The sequence below is a fragment of the Saccopteryx leptura genome, chromosome 3, assembly GCF_036850995.1.
Source record: "Saccopteryx leptura isolate mSacLep1 chromosome 3, mSacLep1_pri_phased_curated, whole genome shotgun sequence".
In the NCBI taxonomy this organism is placed as follows: Eukaryota; Metazoa; Chordata; class Mammalia; order Chiroptera; family Emballonuridae; genus Saccopteryx; species Saccopteryx leptura.
In genome coordinates this window covers 222654289-222676223 of record NC_089505.1, presented here as the reverse complement: position 1 = coordinate 222676223, position 21935 = coordinate 222654289, and the positions used below count along the sequence as shown (strand labels likewise).

General features: G+C 45.9%; 1 protein-coding gene across 1 annotated transcript in view; it reads right to left on the bottom strand.

Annotated features, from left to right (window-relative positions):
• LOC136400636 (MAL-like protein) overlaps window positions 1–11340 on the bottom strand; it is a 41492-nt gene extending 30152 nt beyond the window's left edge. Inside the window, exon 1 of the mRNA XM_066377679.1 lies at window positions 11183–11340. Within this exon, the coding sequence (XP_066233776.1) occupies window positions 11183–11290 (108 nt within the window). The 5' untranslated portion in view covers window positions 11291–11340. The remainder of the gene's footprint in view (window positions 1–11182) is intronic.
• Window positions 11341–21935: the final 10595 nt, after the last annotated feature.

The window sequence follows — 21935 nt, the reverse complement described above, 5'->3', positions numbered from 1 at the left end:
TTATCACTGTCTGGTGGCTTCCAAGTGTCCTCTCTACTCCTCTAGCCTCTCAACAATGGCATGAGCTGTCCCCTGCATTAAGGGCCTTTTGTGTGCAGCACCCACTGTGGCATCCATTTCCTCCTGCACCCTGGTCAGCACAGCACCATGCACTGGCCTCCTTGGCTAGTCTCTAGCTGCCTGTCAGACTCCAGACTCCACAAGGCAGGTCATGCCTGCCTTCTTATCTTCTTATCTTCTCTATGTAAATCTCCATGCTTGGTATAGACTAGGTGCTCACTAAATATCTGCTGAGTGAACATAGGAGATTCATGTGGGGTCACCTCCCTTTTTCCAAAGCCTATTACCTCCTGGTCTCAGGCAGTCCTAGTCTGAACCAGCACACGTTTGACCCCTCAATCCTAGCCTTTCAGGTATACCAGGCCCTTGAGTAAGCTTGTCCTGATGAGCTTTTGGGGCCTCTGGCAGTTGTAGCTGAGCACCCCCCAATTCCTGCCTTGGTGTGCTCTCCACATGCTCCAGAGTCGTTCCTTCAAGACAGGGGTTATGTCTTACTTTTTCTGTATAGATTAGATGTGAAAAAAACTAATGCCATCTCTGTCCTGAGCAAGCACATCAAAGCTTTCTAGTTGATGATTATCTGTGTTCCTTAAGATGTGGCCATAAATATTTTTGTTAGTAAAGGCTGAATGATGTGATAACTAAGATAAAAATCAAACTGGCCCCTGGCACTACCATATGTATTCTTTGTCCCTTTGTCTTGTCAATCATTAGTACCTAAGTTATAGTATAAAAAAGGTACTGTAACGGGTCTGCTAGTGGAGAATAATCTGTGCAGAGTGCTGGTCACCTGTCCACTCTGACCCTACGGCAGTGGTGGGATTCAAATCATTCAACAACCGGTTCTCTGCCCTAATGACAGTTTTAACTATACAAAAACAATATACCAAAAGGTAGTTTATTATTTCATGCATTTAATACTTAAGAACAATAAAGAGGTACACAAAACTAGATTATGTTATAAGAAAGAGTATTAAAATATTAATACCTGACAAAAAATAATAAAACAGTTATTTTAAATATTTCCAACGACAGTTTGTCACCCCCTGGTTGTTTGACACTTTTTCTCTTTATGTTATGTTTGTTTATTGAAGTAACAAACACGAGGGAATTAAAATATAGTATTTCATCAAAGGTATAATGAGTTTTATGAAATGAATAAATAAATATTATAAGCATAGTTCTATCAAATTTTTTTCACCTATGGATGGAATGAACATTACTACGGGCGCTGTTGTGCAGATGAACATTAAAAAAGAGTAAGGAATGTAAATTTGTGATTTCCACATTGGGTGGCTGCCCAGGCGCCCACCTTAGAAAGAACCCTGATCACAAGTGCCATTTTAACAACTGGTTTACTCTACAAAAAAAGTATTGGTTCTGTCGAACCAGTGCAAACTGGCTGTATCCCACCACTGCCTATGTCCCTGCAAGTAAATGAGCCTAGAATGAATTCTGTTATAGTCTATGGAGTTGCCTGCTTGGATCTTTGGTCTGAAGATACCTTTTCATTATGGTGGCCCCACTATTGGACATTATCTCCTTTTATCACCACTTGCTCTTGTTTCCCTATAAGAGCAAGGCCTAGGGCTAGAGCAGTACTGACATCTCAATAAACGCTGTGGATTTACAATTGGAATCTGCTCAAAAGAGACCCAAGCTTTCTAGGAAGAGGTCTGGATGACCAACAACAATAAAACAGTATGAGCTGACATTTCTAGAGCAGTCTTATCCTTCTGAGACTTCTTGTGAAGATCCTTATGGAAACCACAGAACTGTCTTAGGAGATCTTTATTGTTCCTCTCTTCATTGCTGAGGATCAGAGTGTTCCAGTGACCTGCCTCAGGGTCTCATAGCGAATAAGTAGCAGAACTGTCAGATAGACTCTATTTGGCTGCACCTGAATGCACTGGGGCCTCCTAGAGCAAGAGCTGGGCCTGGTGTATGAGAGCCAAAGGAGGCCCTGGCAGCGTAGGGGGTTGACAGCCAGTCTCTTCCTCATCGTCCTCCTGGCCTTCTCTCCAGGCCTCACCCTTCCCCAGCCCCACTCTCGTGTCATTTTACTTACTTGCCCTGATCTCCCTTCCTGTGGCATGCCTTCCAAGGTCATCCTGGGATGGTCTTAAGACGGACTCAGTGGTACCTCCTGCACAGTCCTGAAGGAGCCAGGCAAGGCCACATGATGGTAAGGCGGGAATGAGCGAGAGACAGAAGAACTAAGATAACACTTCATGAATGAAGTTAACCTTATCTTCCCAGAAGCAGGGAGAATTGAAAAGGGGCAGAGGAGAACAAAGGAAAAGATTTTTCCTTTGGGAAAACTCAACTTCTAAGACAATGTGGTTTTTTTTTATTCCCCCCCCCCTTTGATTTGGAGGAGAGAGAGAGAGAAGCATCAACTCGTTGTTCTACTTAATTGTTCCATTTAGTTGGGCATTCACTGGTTGCTTCTCATATGTGCCCTGACAGGGGACAGAACCCGTGACTTTGGTGCACTGGAACAATGATTATCCACTAAACCATCCAGCCAGGGCCTAAGGCAATGTTGTAACAAAGAAGAAGGAGCCTGACCTAAAATATGAGTGCTAATCTTGCTCTCAGCCTCTCACAGTTGACTCTAGACTTGGGTCTCAGTAAGTTTTCAAATGGGCTTTTACATTAAACAGAATAAAAGCAGCAGCAACCTGACCAGGTGGTGGCGCAGTGGATAGAGCATCGGACTGGGATGCAGAAGGACCCAGGTTCGAGACTCCGGGGTTGCCAGCTTGAGCGCGAGCTCATCTGGCTTGAGCAAAAAAGAAAAGCTCACCAGCTTGGACCCAAGGTCCCTGGCTCGAGCAAGGGGTTACTCAGTCTGCTGAAGGCCCGCGGTCAAGGTACATATGAGAAAGCAATCAATGAACAACTAAGGTGTCACAACGAAAAACTGATGATTGATGCTTCTCATCTCTCTCCGTTCCTGTCTGTCTGTCCCTATCTATCCCTCTATCTGACTCTCTGTCCTTGTAAAAAATTAAATTAAATTAAAAAATTTAAAAAAGGCCCTGGCCGGTTGGCTCAGTGGTACAGCGTCGGCCTAGCGTGCAGAGGACCCGGGTTCGATTCCCGGCCAGGGCACACAGGAGAAGCGCCCATTTGCTTCTCCACCCCTCCGCCGTGCTTTCCTCTCTGTCTCTCTCTTCCCCTCCCGCAGCCAAGGCTCCATTGGAGTAAAGATGGCCCGGGCACTGGGGATGGCTCTGTGGCCTCTGCCTCAGGCACTAGAGTGGCTCTGGTCACAACATGGCGACGCCCAGGATGGGCAGAGCATCGCCCCCTGGTGGGCAGAGCGTCGCCCCTGGTGGGCACGCCGGGTGGATCCCGGTCGGGCGCATGCGGGAGTCTGTCTGACTGTCTCTCCCTGTTTCCAGCTTCAGAAAAATGAAAGAAAAAAAAATTTAAAAAAAAAGCAGCAGCAGGCTGACAGGAAGGGGAGGCGGGGAGTCCCGGGAAACGCCCTGCCTGGGAGGCAGGCCTTCCCTCTGATCACTGTGCAGGGTCAGGCAGGAAGCTCAGAGAAACATCAAACACCAGGCAGGAATCCTCTCACCTTCTAACCTGCTGACTCTCTAGAAACCTTCTTAGCTATTTCTTTTTAATTGGTCAAAAGTCTAATTTGTAAGTTAAGTAATGGAAAGGTCAAAAGTTGCAAGACTTCCTAGGACTATTATTCATAAAATACTGCCTCAGTCCTACTCACCTGAGTCACCTCTCAACCTTGTAAAAGAGCAATCAGGCAATCTTGGGGTCACCCCCAACCCCCAGCAGTGTCTGCCCTGAAGAGAGATGTGGGGTGTGCGTCACCTGGTCACCAGGCCCCATTCACCAACAGGTACCCACACTCACCGAATGGAGGAGATTATATTTTGAAATTAATATTGTTTTCATATGAGAAATCTGAATTCCACTATAAACCAAATAAAATGCAAATTTCAATGTTAAAATATCAAGTCTTTTTCTGTTGTAGATGGGAATGTAAAATAGTACAGTCATATGTAAAATAGTACAGTCACTAAGGAAAAGGGTTCATCAGTTTCTTAATTAAAAAAACCAAGCAGCCCAGGCCAGATAGCTCGATTGGTAAAAGCATTGTCCTGAATTGCAGACGCTGCCTGTTTGACCTGTGGTTAAGGACATATGGACACACTTCAGTGTTCCTGTCTCTCTCTCTCTCTCTCTCTCTCTCTCTCTCCCTTCCTCTTTCACTAAAATCAATAAATAAAAATTTTTAAAAAAACAACAAGTATGCACTTACTATACAACCCAGCAATCATTTTTAGCATTTTCCCAGAGAGAGGAAAACTAGGTCCACGAGAAGGCCTGTACATGAACATTTATAGCAGCTGTATTTATAATAGCAACCCAAGTGGTCCTCAATGGTCAGTAGTTAAACAAACCACAATAAACTTACTCCAGGGAACATTATGAAGCAATGAAGAAGAAACTGTTATACACACACAATAACCTAGGTGGACTCCGAGGAACTATGCTAAGTGGAAGAAGGCTGTCTCAAAAGGCCACATACTAAAAAAAAAAAAAAAGCCACATACTGTGTGATTCATTTATTTTTATCTCACTTTCTCCAAATAAAAACATTATAGAGCTAGAATTAGTAGTTTCCAGAGTTCAGGAGGGGTACAGGGAGGGCAGGGTTGGAGCGGGGTAGAGGAGACAATAAAAGAGAAGCAGGAGGGAGGCCTTTGTGATGACAGACTAATTTTGTATCTTTTTTTTTTTTTAATTTTGTATCTTGATCATGGTGATGGCTACATGAATCTATGTCTGTGAGAAAATGACAGAGAAGTCCAGGACTCCCTGCTATCTGAAAGTGAAGATTCCTATGAAACCTTTTGAAGCCAAATGACATAAAGCAAAAAAGCAATTACCATTCATTTACAGAGAAAACTTATTGAGTGTTCACAGACCCAAAAAGTAACTACCCAATCATACCAAATACACTTAATTCTGTCTAGTTTTACGCTAAGTATAACACCCCTACACACTCTCTTAGGCATTTCTGTTACCTTAAGACCCATCTTGCTAAGAGATGCATGAAATACATGACAGGAAAGCCCAGCTGCTCTCAGACCTGGTCAGAGCTCTGGACTCCATGCTGAGGGTGGCTCCGGGGAAAGAGCTGGGGGTTGGGGGGACACTCTCCCTGCTGGGCGCCCCGCCTCTACTGGCTGCCACAGAACTAGCACTGAGTGCTATTTTTGCCTTTTTCATATAAGCAAATTGGATTTCTCTCAATTAGTGAAAACAGGCACTGATGTAAGCCTTTTGTTAAGTGAAAATATAGGCACATATACCTATACAGATACATCTTACCACCATCGGTTTCCTGGTTTGATATTGTCACTGGCATTATGACAGATGTAACTACAGAGAACACTGGATGAAGGGTATGGAAAACCTCCTTGAACTATCTTTGCAACTGCCTATGAATCCATAGTTACAGTAAAATCAAAAGTTTTAAAATGTGAATTTTAACATTAAAGACTCTAAAGCAACTTAGGCAAAGATCTTGTGAGAACCAGCTGCATGGAGCAGAGTGGGTAGAAAACACACACACAAAAAAACCCCTGGAGTCGGTGCCATCCTAGCCCATCATCATCCAGAAATACAAAAGAGCCGCCACTCTGTAGGCAGGGGTGGCACAGGGCAGAGGGGCTGAGGAGCAGAGCTGGGTCTTCCAGGGACTCCTTGTTTAATTCTGCTCGCTTCATGCCCATGGGAAGTTTTGGGTGCCAGTCCTGCTCTCCAGACTTCACAGTGGGCACTTAAGAAACAGTGGCTGCCTAACCAGGCGGTGGCGCAGTGGATAGAGCGTCAGACTGGGATGCTGAGGACCCAGGTTTGAGACCCCGAGGTTGCCAGCTTGAGTGCGGGCTCATCTGGTTTGAGCAAAAAAACTCACCAGCTTGGACCCAAGGTCCCTGGCTCAAGCGAGTGGTTACTCGGTCTGCTGAAGGCCCGCGGTCAAGGCGCATGTGGGAAGGTAATCAATGAACAACTAAGGTGTCGCAATGTGCAATGAGAAACTGATGATTGATGCTTCTCATCTCTCTCCGTTCCTGTCTGTCTGTCCCTGTCTATCGCTCTCTCTGACTCTCTCTCTGTCTCTGTAAAAGTAAATAAATAAATAAATAAATAAATAAATAAATAAATAAATAAATAAAAGAAACAGTGGCTGGGCCCTGACCAGTTGTCTCAGCAGCAGAGATTCAGCCTGGCATGTGGATATGTCTAGTTCAATTCCCGGTCAAGACACACAGGACAAGCGCCCATCTGTTTCTCCACCTCTCCCCTCTCTCTCTATCTCTCTTTCTCTTCCCCTCCCACCATAACTCAAATGGTCCTAGCAAAGTTGGCCTGGGCCCTGAGGACGGCTCCAGGGCCTCACCTCAGGCGCTACAATGGTTGCATTGCTGACCAATGGAGTATATTCCCAGATGGCAGAGGGGCTTCCCCTGGTGGGGGCTTGCCGAGTCGATCCTGGTTGGGGCACATGTGGGAGTCTGTCTCTGCCTTCCCACCTCTCATTTAGTAAAGAAAAAAATAATAAAAAGAAGAAAAAACAATAGAAACAGTGGCTGGAGAGATGTGCTCGCAGACACCTCCTGTGTCTTTTTTGAGCCATCCCAGGGATGGCACTTGAATCCAGGGTATGGATTTTGGCTTCCTCTGCCTGGTTTTGCTGAGCTCCTGATTTGAGAACCCCTTCTCTAGACTTACATCCCTAGAAAAACATACACCTGTCTGGGATCCCTTGGGCCCCAAGACAGAAAGTCTACTTGGACTCCAAGGCCTGGTGCTCTGCAGTCAGCCCCAAAGGGCGACACCAGGAAGCACAGCCAGGAGACCAGGGACAGAGAGTTGCTGCTGACTGACTGCACTTTCCTCCCCAGTCCAGCCTGTCTTCTGCTCCACATGACAAGAACTGCCCTCTCACCTTAACATTCTCCCCTTCTGTCCTGGTGAACTCTCCCTCCCCAGATGTCAGGTACACAAGATTTGATATTCTGTGCTGGGAAGGCTTATTTAAGGGAAAAACTGATGCAATGCATCTTGTACACAGTAGCCCAACTAAAAACGTCCCCGGGTACAGCATTTCCCCTTCTCCACGGGTCCACCTTTCCAGGCCCCCGCAAACACCTGAGACGTCGGAGAGGACAGCATTGAACCACATATATGTATGTAATCATATACATAACATACATAGAAAACATATATATAGCATATATATACACACAAACATATATACTGTGTTTTTTTCCTATATTTATATAAATAGGCACAGTAATAGATTACCAACCATAACTAATAATGCAGTAAGGCAATTATAACAATATACTGTAATAAAAGTGGTCTCTCTCAGTAACTAGAATGAAAATATTCCTTTTTCTTCTTCACAATTTAATGGATAGAAGATTTGTTCTTGCCTGACCTGTGGTGGTGCAGTGGATAAAGTGTCAACCTGGAACGCTGAGATCGCCAGTTCAAAACCTCTGGCTTGCCTGGTCAAGGCACATATGGGAGTTGATGCTTCCTGCTCCTCCCCCCTTCTCTTTCTGTCTCCCACTCTCTGTCTCTCTCTCTCCTCTAAGTTGAATAAATTTTTAAAAATTAAAAAAAATTTGTTCTTCCATAGATCTTAGCAATCTCAGCAGGCTTTTTACTTTCTTTCTTTCTTTCTTTCTTTCTTTCTTTCTTTCTTTCTTTCTTTCTTTCTTTCTTTCTTTATTAAATTGAGAACGTTCACCTTTTCACTTAGAGGAATCACTTTATGGCTTCTCTAGCATCTCCAAATTGCTGACATCACTACTCCTCTGTTTTGGGGCCATTATTTTGCAAAATAAGAGTGACTACTAGAATCTATGGAAACACAATAAATTAAAATTAAATTAAATTAAAAATCAGCCCCCTCAAAAAAGATTGACCTGAACACACTGTGACAGTGACCATCAATCTGATAACCAAGACGATTATAATAGGCGGGAAGTATCTATAGTGTGGAGATGCTGCACAAAGAGATGATTCACGTCCTGGGCTGGATAGAACAGGACAGCGGGAGATTTTATTATGTTACTCAAAATGGTGCACAATTTAAAACTTATGAATTGTGGCCCTGGCCAGTTGGCTCAGTGGTAGAGCGTCGGCTTGGCATGCAGGGGGACCCGGGTTCGATTCCCGGCCAGGGCACACAGGAGAAGCGCCCATTTGCTTCTCTACCCCCCCCCCCTCCTTCTTTGTCTCTCTCTTCCCCTCCCGCAGCCAAGGCTCCATTGGAGCAAAGATGGCCTGGGCGCTGGGGATGGCTCTTTGGCCTCTGCCCCAGGCGCTAGAGTGGCTCTGGTCGTGGCAGAGCAACGCCCCGGAGGGGCAGAGCATCGCCCCCTGGTGGGCAGAGCGTTGCCCCTGGTGGGCGTGCCAGGTGGATCCTGGTCAGGCGCATGCGGGAATCTGTCTGACTGTCCCCGTTTCCAGCTTCAGAAAAATACAAAAAAAAAATAAAAATTATGAATTGCTTAATTCTGGAATTTTACATTTAATATTTTCAGATCACAGTTGACCATGTGTAACTGAAACCATGGACAGCAAAACTATGGCTAAGGGCGGGACTACTGAATCTATATGAATACACGCATACATATGAAGTATATTTCTTTCTGTGTTTTCTAAGTTTTCAAAAATGAATAAGGGTTACTTATGAAGTAAAAATAAAGTTGTAATGAGGAAACATTAGACATGCCAAATGGAGGGACAGTGTACAAAGTAAGTGATCCATAGTTTTCAAGTGTTAATACAAAGACTGAAGAATCTCACCAGCTTAAAGGAGAGAAGGGGACATGAAAACTAAATGCAATGTGGAATCCTGGACTGGATCCTGGACCAGAAAAATGACATCAGTGGGGAAATCAACACAATTGCAGTGAGTTTTATAGGACAATTGATACAGAGTAACAATGATAACTTACTGGTTTTAATAGTTGTACTTTGGGGAGGCTAAGTAAAGAGTATATGGGAATCTCTGTACTATTATTGCAGCTTTGTTATAAGATCTAAAATTTCTATTTATTTATCTGTTTGTTTATTTATTTATTTACTTAATTGAGAGACACCTGCATGCGCCCTGACTAGGATCCACCCTGCAACCCCTGTCTGGCACCAAAGCTCTACCCATCTTGGGCCACGCTCGCAACCGAGCTATTTTTTAGTGCCTGAGGTGAGGCCACAGAGCCATCCTTAACACCCAGGGCCAATGCGCTTAAACCAATTGAGCCATGGCTACAGGAGAGGAACAGAGAAATGGAGAGAGAGAAGAGAAGGGGTGGAGAAGCAGATGGTCGCTTCTCCTGTGTGCCCAGACTGGGAATCAAACTAGGATAGCCACACGCCAGGCCAATGCTCTACCACTAAGCTATCCAGCCAGGGCCTACATCCAAAATTTCAAAAGAAGAATAAATGAGTAAAATTGAACCACTGACACTCTCCCACCCCCTAAGATACTGATGTCCCAGAGCCCAGCATAGCCATACTTTACTCTTCCATGAATTCCACTCGCAGGAACCAGCATCATGGGGGTGGGTACAAGAGATGGTCCCTCTCACCCAGCTGCTTTCTTGATTCTAGAAGCCCCATCCTTCCAGCTTCTTGCTAGTTGGTCTTTCCTGGATTCTAGGTCTTTCCCTTTCCTGCCCACCCTCTGACCCCAGGCTGGAAACCTAGCCTATCCTTTGATGTCCAGATTCACAGTAGTCTTCTTTATGACAGGTCTGGACTCCTCTCTGACTTGACGATGTCAGATGGCCTCTCTTTGTCAGTGCCACAGCCCTGTAATGATCACCTTCTTGAGCACAATACGACTGTTGGGAAGGAAGTGCTCACCAGTCTCTCTCCAGCAGACAGGCACCTGGGAAGGCAGTGTCACTAGTGGCTTGCTTGATGGACACAAACCATGTGATTGAGTCAATCATGATCCTGGCAATTTATAAGGTTGTTCTGAGGTGAAGGACACACCCAAGTCCATGCACAGAGAACTTACGAGAGCACTAAGATGTCATCAACCTGGCGGGATGCCCACACTTGTGTCTCCCGGGGGGCAGGCCTGGCAGAAACCTGCCTCTGGGGTGAGGTTTCAGCTAAAGCCACACAAGTGCTGGGCCCGCCCTGCTTAGCTCCCTCTGATTGCCATTAATGGGTGCCCTTTAAACAGTTTGCCAAAAGGTCGCTCAGTTGGGCCCAGCCTTCCAAGCAGATGAGGAGAGTGAGAGAGCTGGCCAGATCCAGTTGAAAGTTGGAACCACTTTCTATCTTTCCCTCCCTGCCCAGGACAGCACTGCCACGGTTATGACTAGTAAAAAGATATCAAGTACAAGCTGGGAATTTCAGAAGATACTGGGAAAACAAATTCTTTTGCCCTGATTTGTTCACTGGATACTAGTGTCCCCATCAGTGAAAAGGGGATGATGGCAGCAACTTAGAGAGGACAGAGCTCAGTGAATGCTGTGTGCACAACACCCCCAGCATCTGGCAGGGACGGACCACAGTTCAGCAATGGGCAGCCCAGAGAGTAACCAATGTGGTGACAGGTCTCCAGTGCAGCCAGGGTCTGCTAGTCGGACTATTTTATGTTGTCATAAGCTGCCTCCTGTGGGGAGTCCACCTAAGACAAAATTCAAAATCAGCTGACTTGACAAGAAAATACTGGAAGACCTCCTTTCAGGGGGAAAGACAGAGTCCTCCATTTGGAATTTTAGAAAAAACACAAAAAAATTAGTTGAAGAAACCATAAAAAAAATAATAAAAATTTATAAGTCGGTTTCCAACATCTTCCGGAAGATGCAGAATACTCTAGCAGGGTCCGTCTCCCCACTCCAACCACCACCCACAGTTGGGGAGGAAGAAACCCATCCACGCTGCACGGGGACAAGAGGATCGCTAGAGAGAGTGGAGAGCATCCCGCGCAGCCCCTTGGAGAGACGGGACCGCAAGAGCTCTGGCCCTGGTGGCCCTTCCTCCACCAGGAGCGGAGGAACCCTGCCCCAGCCGCTCCTCCCTGTCCGCGGGTCGTACTTACCACCTCCGGCAGGAGGAAAGCATACGGGATGGTGAAGAAAAGCGCAAACCCCGATGGCACGTCAGGCGGCGCATGGCTGGTGGGGGGCGGTGGGTCGGGGGAGGCCATGCTAAGCACCCTGCCTGGCGCCTGGCTCACAAACCGCCAGCCCGCAGCCCGTCAAATATCACCTCCTGCCCGACACACCCATCGGACGTCGCCTGGGAGGGACAAAAACGTTCCAGCAGAGCAGGTCCTTCCACTTGCTCCAGCCAGAAATCCTCAGGGAAAGCCGGCCCGTGCATCAGATGGCCTCGTCTGCGGGGCAGGCCACCCAGCCTTCCTTACTAGTCTCTTCCTTCCTAGAAATTTTTAAGTAACTTATTTATTTTTTATTGATTTAGAGAAGGGAAGGGAGGGAGGGAGGAGGGAAAGAGAAAGAAACATCAATTTGTTGTTCCACTTATTTTCTTTAATTTTTAAAACTGATTTTGAAGAGAGAGGAAGGCAGGGAGGAGGGATGGGGTTGGGGAGGAGAGATAGGGGTGGGGAGGGAATATCAATTTGTTGTTCCACTTATTTATGCATTCATTGGCTGATTCGTGTGGGGGGGGGGGAGGCAGAAACAGAGAGAGGGATAGACAGACAGGAAGGGAGAAAGATGAGAAACGTCAATTCTTCGTTGCAGCTCCTTAGTAGTTCATTGATTGATTTCTCATATGTGCTTTGACCCTGGGAGGCTACAGCAGACCGAATGACAGCTTGCTCAAGCCAGCGACTCTGGGCTCAAGCTGGTGAGCCTTGCTCAAACCAGATGAGTCCGCGCTCAAGCTGGCAACCTCGGGGTCTTGAACCTGGGTCTTCCACATCCCAATCCAGCACTCTATCTACTGCACCACCGCCTGATCCAGGCTCATTGGCTGACTCTTGTATATGCCCTGACCAGGGATCAAACCTGCAACCTGAGTGTATTCGGATGACACTCTAACCAACTGAACAACCCTGCCAGGATCTTCCTAGGAATTTTTGAATCCTGTAGCATATTACTCCTGGCCACAGACAGTACCCCCAACCCTGTGCTCAGAGTTTAGGCTAACACTGCTTGCCATGACAAAAACCGTTTATTTAGGACCTACTATGAGCCAAGCAGCCTGCAGACCACTCTGATGCTCCCCATAGCTCTGCACGTGGACACTTAGCCCCTTTTCCAAGTGTGGAGGTCAAGAATCTGCTAGGTCAAATTAAGCTCCCAGTGCTAGTCACTGACATGCTGGGTTCACATCTACCATATATCCCCATGTATAAGACGCTCCCATGTATAAGACAATCCTTAATTTGGGGGCCCAAAATTTGTAAAAAAAATGATTACATAAAGTTATTGAACTCAAGATTTATTCATCATAAAATTCATACAACTCTTCATCACTGTCAAAACTCCCATCCATTAGCTTGTCCTCATCTGTGTGATGACGAATCATTTGTCTTTAACAAATGAGCACAAAAACAAGTGTGAAAAAGCAGGAAATGCAATTAAGAAAATCTACAACCACTATATAAGATGCACCCAGTTTTTAGACCCCAAATTTTTTGAAAAAGTGTGATTCTTATACATGGGCAAACACGGTACTTTATGGGGTCACTTTCTTTGGCCCCTCCCTTCTGAGAGCTGTCCCACAGTTTCCAGTTCCCAGGACACTGTCCCCTCCAACCTTACCTTGGTCTTCTGGCTAAAAAGTCAGGGTTTTAGTTTCCTTGCTGTGCTGTGGCAAAAAGTCATATGATATTTATCGAGAGAGTAGAGAGAGAAAAACAGCAACAAGGATTTCCCCTGTGTTCTTAGCTCTGTAGTTCCTCTGCTCACAGAGAAGGGTTCCCCTTCCTCCCGGTCCTGGTCACTTGTCTGGCTGCCACTGCCATGGCTATTCCTATTGTCACTAGACTGTCTGGGGGCTGGGCTGGAAAGATGGGAAACACAGAGACAGGGTTTTCTATACTCTCTCCGACTGCTGGGCTTGTCCCCATTCGGCAGACCAGCAATCAGGGGCTTGCTTCTGGAGGTGTTTGAGTATGTCTCCGGAGCAGTTCCTGGTTCCGAGCTGTCTCTGAGCCCAGGCCTGGAGATACCAGAGGAAGGAAATGGGGAAATCCACCAGTTTGGTAGTACTTTGAATCTTGTTTCCTTCCCATATCTCCCTGCTCCTATTTATTGCCTGCTGTCCAGGACTCCTGCAGCCTCTGTGGGAAGAGAGGCTGGCAGATCCACCCCTATTTGAACAGAACCGAAAGGTCACTAGCCTGCTGTGATTCTCTGTGTAGCTCCGTTACTACTGCAGACTCATCTGCATATTTTGTTTAGTGACTCATCTACATATTTTCTCCTGCCCCTTCCCCTCCCCAGGACACTGGCTTCGGGAGGGCAGTATCCTGGTTCACAGTGAATATTGCCCTGCACACAGTCCACACTCAATACATGTTTTCAAACGACTGAATCTACCCTCTCAATCACAGAGACTTTGGGGACAACTACTTATCTCTTTTGACTCATTCTCCTCAAACTCTCTCCCCACCATATTGCTTTACACATTTTCCAGAAAAGACTTATTGGCCACCTGCAAACAGGGACATTCTCTGGGCCAGAAGAAAGCCTGAGATGCTGAGGAAGACAGATGGACAGCGTATCCCATAGGAGTCTTTCCGCTGACAGGTTGGAAGAACCCTCTCCAGCCCCCACCAGGGAGGGAGTTCACCATCTCAGGAAAGCGAGAAGTAGAGCGGATGTTGGCTTCAGCTGAGACTTGATCCAGTGACTCAAACAGTGCTACCAAGGACCTTGATCCTTTGGGCTGTTGTCACTGTCACTGAGGTTGGCTTCATGCTTAACCTCGCTCAGTGCTTCCCCCACACACCAAGCTGCCGAGAAAGACAGTGGGCCATCCAGAGACGTCCTCCTGGATGAGCTCAGAAAGCAAGAGTCTGTTTTCTTTCCCCCAAGGTGGCCTCTTCAAAAGGACAAAGTTCTGCAAAGTTATCTTTGCTGGCAAAGCCGGGCACAAACTAGCAGGTTAAGGTTCAGCCCATCTCCAAAGCCTGAAAAACGTACTATACAACAGACCCACGACCAAAGTCCTGAGACTGAGCTGTATTCCACTAATGATTTCCATTGTATATTGCTGCCAGCAGACTGCACGCCTTCGTTCAGCACAGTCATCACAGAGTCACAGCACCCGGAGCCCCATTTTCCTACCCGAGAGACACAGCCCTTCACTGGCCCTCACTATGCTCCACCTAGCCTGCCCTCCCTCTCCAAATCTTAATTACTGCACTCAAACATCGAGAGTTCAGAGAGCAAGTCTGGGTGTTGAAGGGTATCAAGTCCAGACAGGACTGCAGGGGCCTACACCAAGGCAACTGGTGACAGAGAGGGTTAAAGTCTCTGCACATGTCCCTGGCCAGCTGGCTTAGTGGTAGAGCGTCGGCCAGCATATGGAAGTCCTGGGTTCAATTCCCGGTCAGAGCACACAGGAGAAGCACCCATCTGCTTCTCCACCCTTCCCCCTCTCCTTCCTGTCTGTCTCTCTCTTCCCCTCCTGCAGCCAAGGCTCCATTGGAGCAAAGTTGGCCCGGGCGCTGAGGATGGCTCCATGGCCTCCACCTCAGGCACTAGATTGGGTCCGATTGCAGTGGAACAACACCCCAGATGGACAGAGCATCGTCTCCTGGTGGGCATGCGAGGTGGATCCTGGTCAGGCACACAGGGGAGTCTGTCTGCCTCCCCGCTTCTCACTTCAGAAAAATACCAAAAATAAATAATAAATAAATTAAATAAATAAACATTTTTAAAAAATGAAGTCTGCACATTCTTGCCACTTCCCTCCCAGCAGAAGCAGAAACCAGGGAGGGCTCCAGGCCCAAGGAAAAGGGGACCACACAGTCATGGTAAACCAGGAGAGACATAGCCTTCAGGAGCTCCCTGTCTCTCTGGGAAACACCACAAATAACTGTGACTAGATCTGCATCATTATTTGCTAAGTGTCAAATTCGATGACCTCAGTTACCCAACGCCATTAGGGTTGGGTCACAGGTGCCACAGAGCCTGGCAGGCCACCGGCTCTGCACCAGCACTCGGTCAGGAAGCAGCCCCTGTCAGGGGACGTGAGTTACCGAGTCACTGTGGAGCAGTGAGGAGCAGTCCTCCCTGGGGTGTGTGGGTGACGAACCCCACTCAGGTGTCTCACATATTCCATCAAGGAGAACGGGTAGCTGAAGTCTAATTCTGGAGACAAGGGTGTGGGTCCAAGTAAATACAACTAAAACACAACATGAAGTCAGTTGTAACCCCCTAATTTGATTCTAGCACATCAGGGAATTGTCAGGTTTTGTAAGGGAAGGTCAACAAGTATTCTTCTGCCTGAAGCCCAGAGAAAGGAGACCTCAGGAGTGAGGACTGCTGTCGACTCTCCCTGTGGGGCTGAGAAGGCCCCACAGAGCACGGCAGTTGCTCACTGCCCCTTTTTATAAACAGTTTTATGAAAACAGCCATGCTCAGATATTTTTACACATTGTCTCTAGTTGCTTCTGTGTCGGGAGCCGATCAACGACTGCTGGCTGACAAGGTCACAGCAGGAGAAGACCCACAACTGCTGGCTGACAAGGTCACAGCAGGAGAAGACCCACAACTGCTGGCTGACAAGGTCACAGCAGGAGAAGATCAAAAACTGCTGATTGACAAGGTCACAGCAGAGAAGACCAATGGCTGCTGGTTGACAAAGTCACAGCAGAAAAGACCAATGGCTGCTGGTTGACAAAGTCACCGCAATGAAGACCAACGGCTGCGGGTTGACAAAGTCACTGCAGTGAAGACCAATGGCTGCGGGTTGACAAAGTCACCGCAAAGGAAAGGCACAACGATACTTCCCCCTTTGACTTTTTGAATTAATCTGGCCTTATATCCCCCCTTTTCTGGGTGTGTGCTATTATTTATGGCACAGGGATAATAGTACCGTGCTTTCCCTGTAGATTCGTAGTAATTTCTTTGGAAATGAGACGACAGAAGGTGTGAGTTCCACAGAAAAGCCTGTAAGCCCCTTGAACTGGGCTCTTAAACATAAGAGGCTGGCTATGATATCCCTCGTAAAGGGTTAAGTTTGTAGGAGAATTTCTTCTTATTAATCATGTTAGAAAGAATAGATTGTGACTTGTGAATGGGTAGGAGGCAGTGGCTGTGCACAGAGCACCTTTCGGCCTTCACTTAATTCAACATTTTTCCTCCCTAGCCTTTTCATGTGATAGAGTAGAGAAACTTTCCTTTCTTCTTGCTTACCTGACCTGCAGATGGTGGAACACTCTGAGAAGAATATAGTTAGAACTTAACTAGTGTATGAATATAGTAAATAAATAAAATTTGACTAGACAATAGAATCTTAGGTAAGGTGTAGTGGCCTTGGATGGGAACGCAGTCAGCAAGAAAAAAATGTTTTGCTAAGAGACTTGTTTTATGACTGAAGGCAGTTGCTGGGCTTTCTCAGTGAGACATTCTCATGAGATTTATGTACTTTCCAAGATTTTTCCTTCAGATAATGATAGGAATGTGGGGGGATCCATAGAAGTAATAGCAATTAATGTCTTCTGAAATTATGTTGCTAATAAGCTATCTTGCAAGTGCACTCTATATATCTTTAAGTAAAAGTTACTCTTAATGTTATGTTAATTTCTTAATGGGCAAGCCTTTTGATATCTTGTGAGAAAAATTAGGACACTGCATAAACTCAAGGCCATTTGCCTGAGCAAGCAGTGGTCCTTTGCTAGTCCTTAATGATTTTGTCTGCTAATCTCTCTCTGCCCCTTGACTCACAACAACAGTAAATTTGAGTTATTAGTTAGTACTGATCCTTTAAAAGCTTTTACCGATGTTGTTATTGCTATTCAAGTTATTTTATAGTTGTACTTTGAGTGATTTGCCACCTGATTTGTAGTTTATAGATATAAGTTAACTGTTATCTGGAAATATGTAAACATAGTGAAACAAAAGCAATGATTAATACCATGTAATTGTAACTTAGTGTGTGTGTATAAAAAAGAAGATATACTAGCATTTGGCAGAGATGCCTGGCAGTAAATGCTAACTAGAGAATAAAGAGAAAGAAAAGAATTCAGCTCTCTCACTCAATTTCGCCGACGCCGTCTCTTCCTGTGGGACCCCTGGATTCCCCCCGGGGCTGGACCCCGGCACTTCTGCAATACAAGGGCAAAGTTAAACCTTTGCGACAGAGACCATCAAAGCCAAAAATATTTACTATCTGGTGCTTTACAGAAAACATTTGTTGAATTCCAGATTAGAGCAGTCGAGCCACTGCTCACTAACACAGGTGCTGTCTGGTTTGTAATGACCATACTTCTGTGGCAATGTCAGCACTAGCCAGGCCTTTTTTCCATGTATGACACAGCTTTGGCCAATCTTTTTTCTTCTCCTTACCTGATATAGATTTTGAGAGCTGGAGGAATTTTTAAAAACTGAAAGAAATTTGATAGTCAACTGAGAGGCTTTGGTTTAGAAACTTCACCTCAACTAAATGAAATTCAGTGATCTGAAATGACTCCTTATCTAATAGAGTCTTTGCACATTAGAAATCAGTTACCCAGACACCTCCTGGAATGTGTCTTTGCAACCACATGACACAGTTTAATGGATTAAGAGGGATTCGGACCATGGCTACTTTAGCAGGAAGAGCCATTGCTGGAATGGGCAAGCTCACACCCACGCCACAATGTTAACTTTGCACTGAAAGCACATTACCTTTTCTGCTCTTTTTAACATACTTTCCTTCTCAGCCCATGAACTCTAAAAAGGAAATAGAAATGTTATATTAATCTGAGGATTCACAGGTCTTTTCCACACATATGCAACTTTACTGTAATTAAGCCTATGGACAAGGTTGAAAATGCAGCCCAGAACAAACACGCGGAAGAACTGAGTCCGGGTGCCCACCGCTAACCAGAACCAGACTAGCTGGTGGGAGAGGAGCCTCAGAAACCCAGGCTGCTTACAAGTTAAAACTAACTTAAGAACAGAACCAGAGAAACACTAGCACATGCACTCAAAGTGCAGGAACACAGCACCTAAACAGTGAAACACTAGCACATATACTCAAAGTGTGGGAACACAGCCCCTGAACAGTGAAACACCAGCACGCTTTTAAGGTGCAACAGTAACTACTACAGAAAACTCTGCCCAGTGCCATACTTGTCTCCCATTCTGTCTGCCAGGACGATGACAGTGGCCAGGGTGACAGAAATGCAGTGCAGCCTGGCAAGTAAATATTTCAAAGTGTCCACGAGGCTCACCTATGGATTTTTAGAGAAATAAAAACCCAGAGAGAATCAATACTGTGAGAGAAATAAAAACTGCAAGAGAATAAATTTCTCTTCTTTCAAGCCATACAGTTTGTGCCAATTTGTCACAGCAGCCTCAGGAAGAAAATACAAGGTCCTTGGGATTTGTTTCTATTTGCCACAGTTTTATATACATATTTAATAATGTATGTTAATATAACATTTTTCTTTGTATCAAAGCATTTTTAAGAAAAATTATTAAAATCCACAACTCCAGCCCTGGCCAGTTAGCTCAGTGGTAGATCATTGGCCCAGCTTGTGGATGTCCCAGGTTTGATTCCTGGTCAGGGCACACAGAGGAGAAGCAACCATCTGCTTCCACTTCTCCCTGTCTTCTCCCTCTCTTCCCTTCCCACAGCCTTGGCTCGATTGGTTCAAGCGCATCGGCCTCGAGTGCTGAGGATGGCTCCGTGGAGCCTCCACCTCAGGCGCTAAAAATACTGTAACTTGGTTATGAGCATGGCCCTGGATTGGCAGAGCATCAGCCCCAGATTGGGGTTGCCCAGTGGATCCTGGTAGGGGTGCATGTGGGAGTCTGTCTCTCTATCTCCTGTCCTCTCACTTGGAAAAGAAGAAAAAAATAAATTAAATTAAAATCTACACCGTTTTTTTATTTAAAAAAAACGGGGGTTCACTGAGTCCCACAGAAGTCTTCAGGGGCCAGTTCCAACCACTGAGAGCGAGGGGACTATGTAGCAGCTGTTAGGCTTGCTCGAGGGTTTACCAGCTGCAAGCACTTTGCTTGATCAGTGCGTGAGCACGTGGCAGAGGCCCGTGTGCACAGCCTGTATAAGGCTGTGGGTGCTTCCCCAAGCAGCATTCTCCCAGATTGCTCTCCTGCCACCATGAGGTGTGGTTTTCCTTGCTCTGTTGCCCTTACTGTGAATAGCAGGTTTTCCTTGCTCTGTTGCCCTTACTGTGAATAGCAGGTTTTCCTCTGTTTACTAGCTTTCCCATTTGTTGTTTATTTGCTCACTTGTCTTTGCAAGCCTCCAATGAACGAGTATGGCCCAACCCTTTCCAGCTCCGTAGTTTCTGTACCATCTGCCCGAATCCAACGTCAACCTGCCTGGCCTCGGCCACCGGCATTACAGGGGCCCAGGTTCCCAGCAGATCATTCCTGGGCCTCCTGTCATGCTTGTTGGCAGGTATCGTCCCGTTAGTGCCTGATTTCACGGGTTCCTGGGAAGCATTAGCGCTTCCTCAGGAGGGAGGCCCTGGGGTGAACACCGAGAGACCACAGCCCCATCCCTCAAGGGCCCCGTCCCTCAGGGGCCCCGTCCCTCACGGCCCCGTCCCTCAGGGGCCCTGTCCCATCTGGGGCATCGCTCTATTGCAATCAGAGCCATTCTAGCGCCTGAGGCAGAGGCCACAGAGCCATCCTCAGCGCCCGGGCCATCTTTGCTCCAATGGAGCCTCCTTGCGGGAGGGGAAGAGAGAGACAGAGAGGAAGGAGAGGGGGAGGGGTGGAGAAGCAGATGGGCACTTCTCCTGTGTGCCCTGGCCGGGAATCAAACCCGGGACTCCTGCACGCCAGGCCGATGCTCTACCACTGAGCCAACCAGCCCGGGCCAGATAATCTTTATAACACGTGCTTTCCTCTTTGCAAATTAAATCACAAGTAACAATTCATTAATTTTTTAAATTATTTTTTAGGCCATGGCCAGTTAGCTCAGTCAGTTAAAGCATTGTTTCAAAATGACAAGGTTGAGGGTTCGATTCCTGGTTAGGGCACACATGGGAAGCAACCAATGAATGCACAATTAAGTGGAACAACAAATGAATGCTTCCCTTCCCCCTCCCCTATCTATCTCTCTAAAAATCAGTAAATAAATAAATAATTAAGCTCTGGCCAGATAGCTCAATTGGTTAGAGTGTCATCCTGAAGCACAGAGGTTGTTGGTTCAATCCTCAGGGCACATACAGAAACAGCTCGATATTCTTATCTCTCTGTCTCTCTTTCTGCCTCTCTCTAAAAAAAATTTTTATTTTTTAACATTTTATTTTTATTTTTTAACATTTTACTTGGAAGAAGTTATAAGCTTAAAAAGAGTTGCAAAAGTAAAAATAGTACATAGAACTCCTGAATACCTCTTACCTGGATTCACCAGTTTTAACTAATCCACTGATATTTAAACTTTGTGCATTAAGAACAATTCACTTTGGGCGATTTAGTCTTTTCCCAGAAGGATGATGTGAATATCAAATACATGGTAAAAACAAATTATTTAGAGACAGTCAGGGAAAATATGATTATATCTGGGTTTTAGGGCCACAATTAATTTTTCTTTTTCTTGAAGTTAGAAGCAAGGATGCAGACAGATAGACCACCACATGCGCCCAACCTGGATCCACCTGGCATGCCCACCAGGGGGCAATGCTCTGCCCATCCGAGGCATTGCTCCATTGCAGTCAGAGCCATTCTAGAGCCTGAGGCAGAGGCCATGGAGCCGTCCTCAGCAATGGGCCAACTTTGCTCCAATGGAGCCTTGGCTGCAGGAGGAGAAGAGAGAGACAGAGAGGAATAAGAGGGGGAGGGGTGGAGAAGCAGATGGGCACTTCTCCAGTGTGCCCTGACCAGGAATCGAACCTGGGACTTCCACACACCAGGCCAACGCTCTACCGCCGAGCCAACTGGCCAGGGCCAGGGCCACAATATTTTTTAATGTGTATTTATTACTTTAATGAAATGTTCTGTTTTGTTTCATTGTTGGAAAAATTGTGACAATGATAAGGAAAATTCCCACTCCAAGCTGGCCACATTAAATGTCAAATAACTTACATTTTTATGTGTACATGTTCTAGCCTCCACTCGGTGCTGCTGTTCCTGTTCCCATTTTAGCTATACACCCAGGTCAAAAGCCAAGTTAAAAAAAAAACAAAACTCATGAATTATGTGCTTTGGAAATAAAGAGATTAGTCAGCTACAAGTTTTAACAAAGCCATGGGGCCACCCCATCTGATGTGATGAATGCAGAGGAAACGGAGGTTGAGACTGTTCACAGTGCTGGGTGGAAATGGGAGGGTGTGGCAGACCTGGACTGAATTCTGACTTTGTTACTTCCTAGCTCTGACACTTAGGGTTGATTAATTATGCTCCCTGTGTTTTGATTTCTTCATTTATGCAGAGAGTAATACGTGCATTTCAGAAGGTTAATAAAAGGATTAAAATGTGGGTGTTTAATGCAATGCCTGATACACAGTAAGGACTGAAAAACAAAGTAAATTTCAACATTGAAGTTACTATCAGTTTAAAATAGATTGTTATAACTTTAGGGTGTTATATGTAATTCTCATAGTAACCTCACAGAAAAAAAACCTATAGAATGTATGCAAAAGAAAATGGAAAGGGAATAAATGTATCACAACAAAAAATCAATGAAAC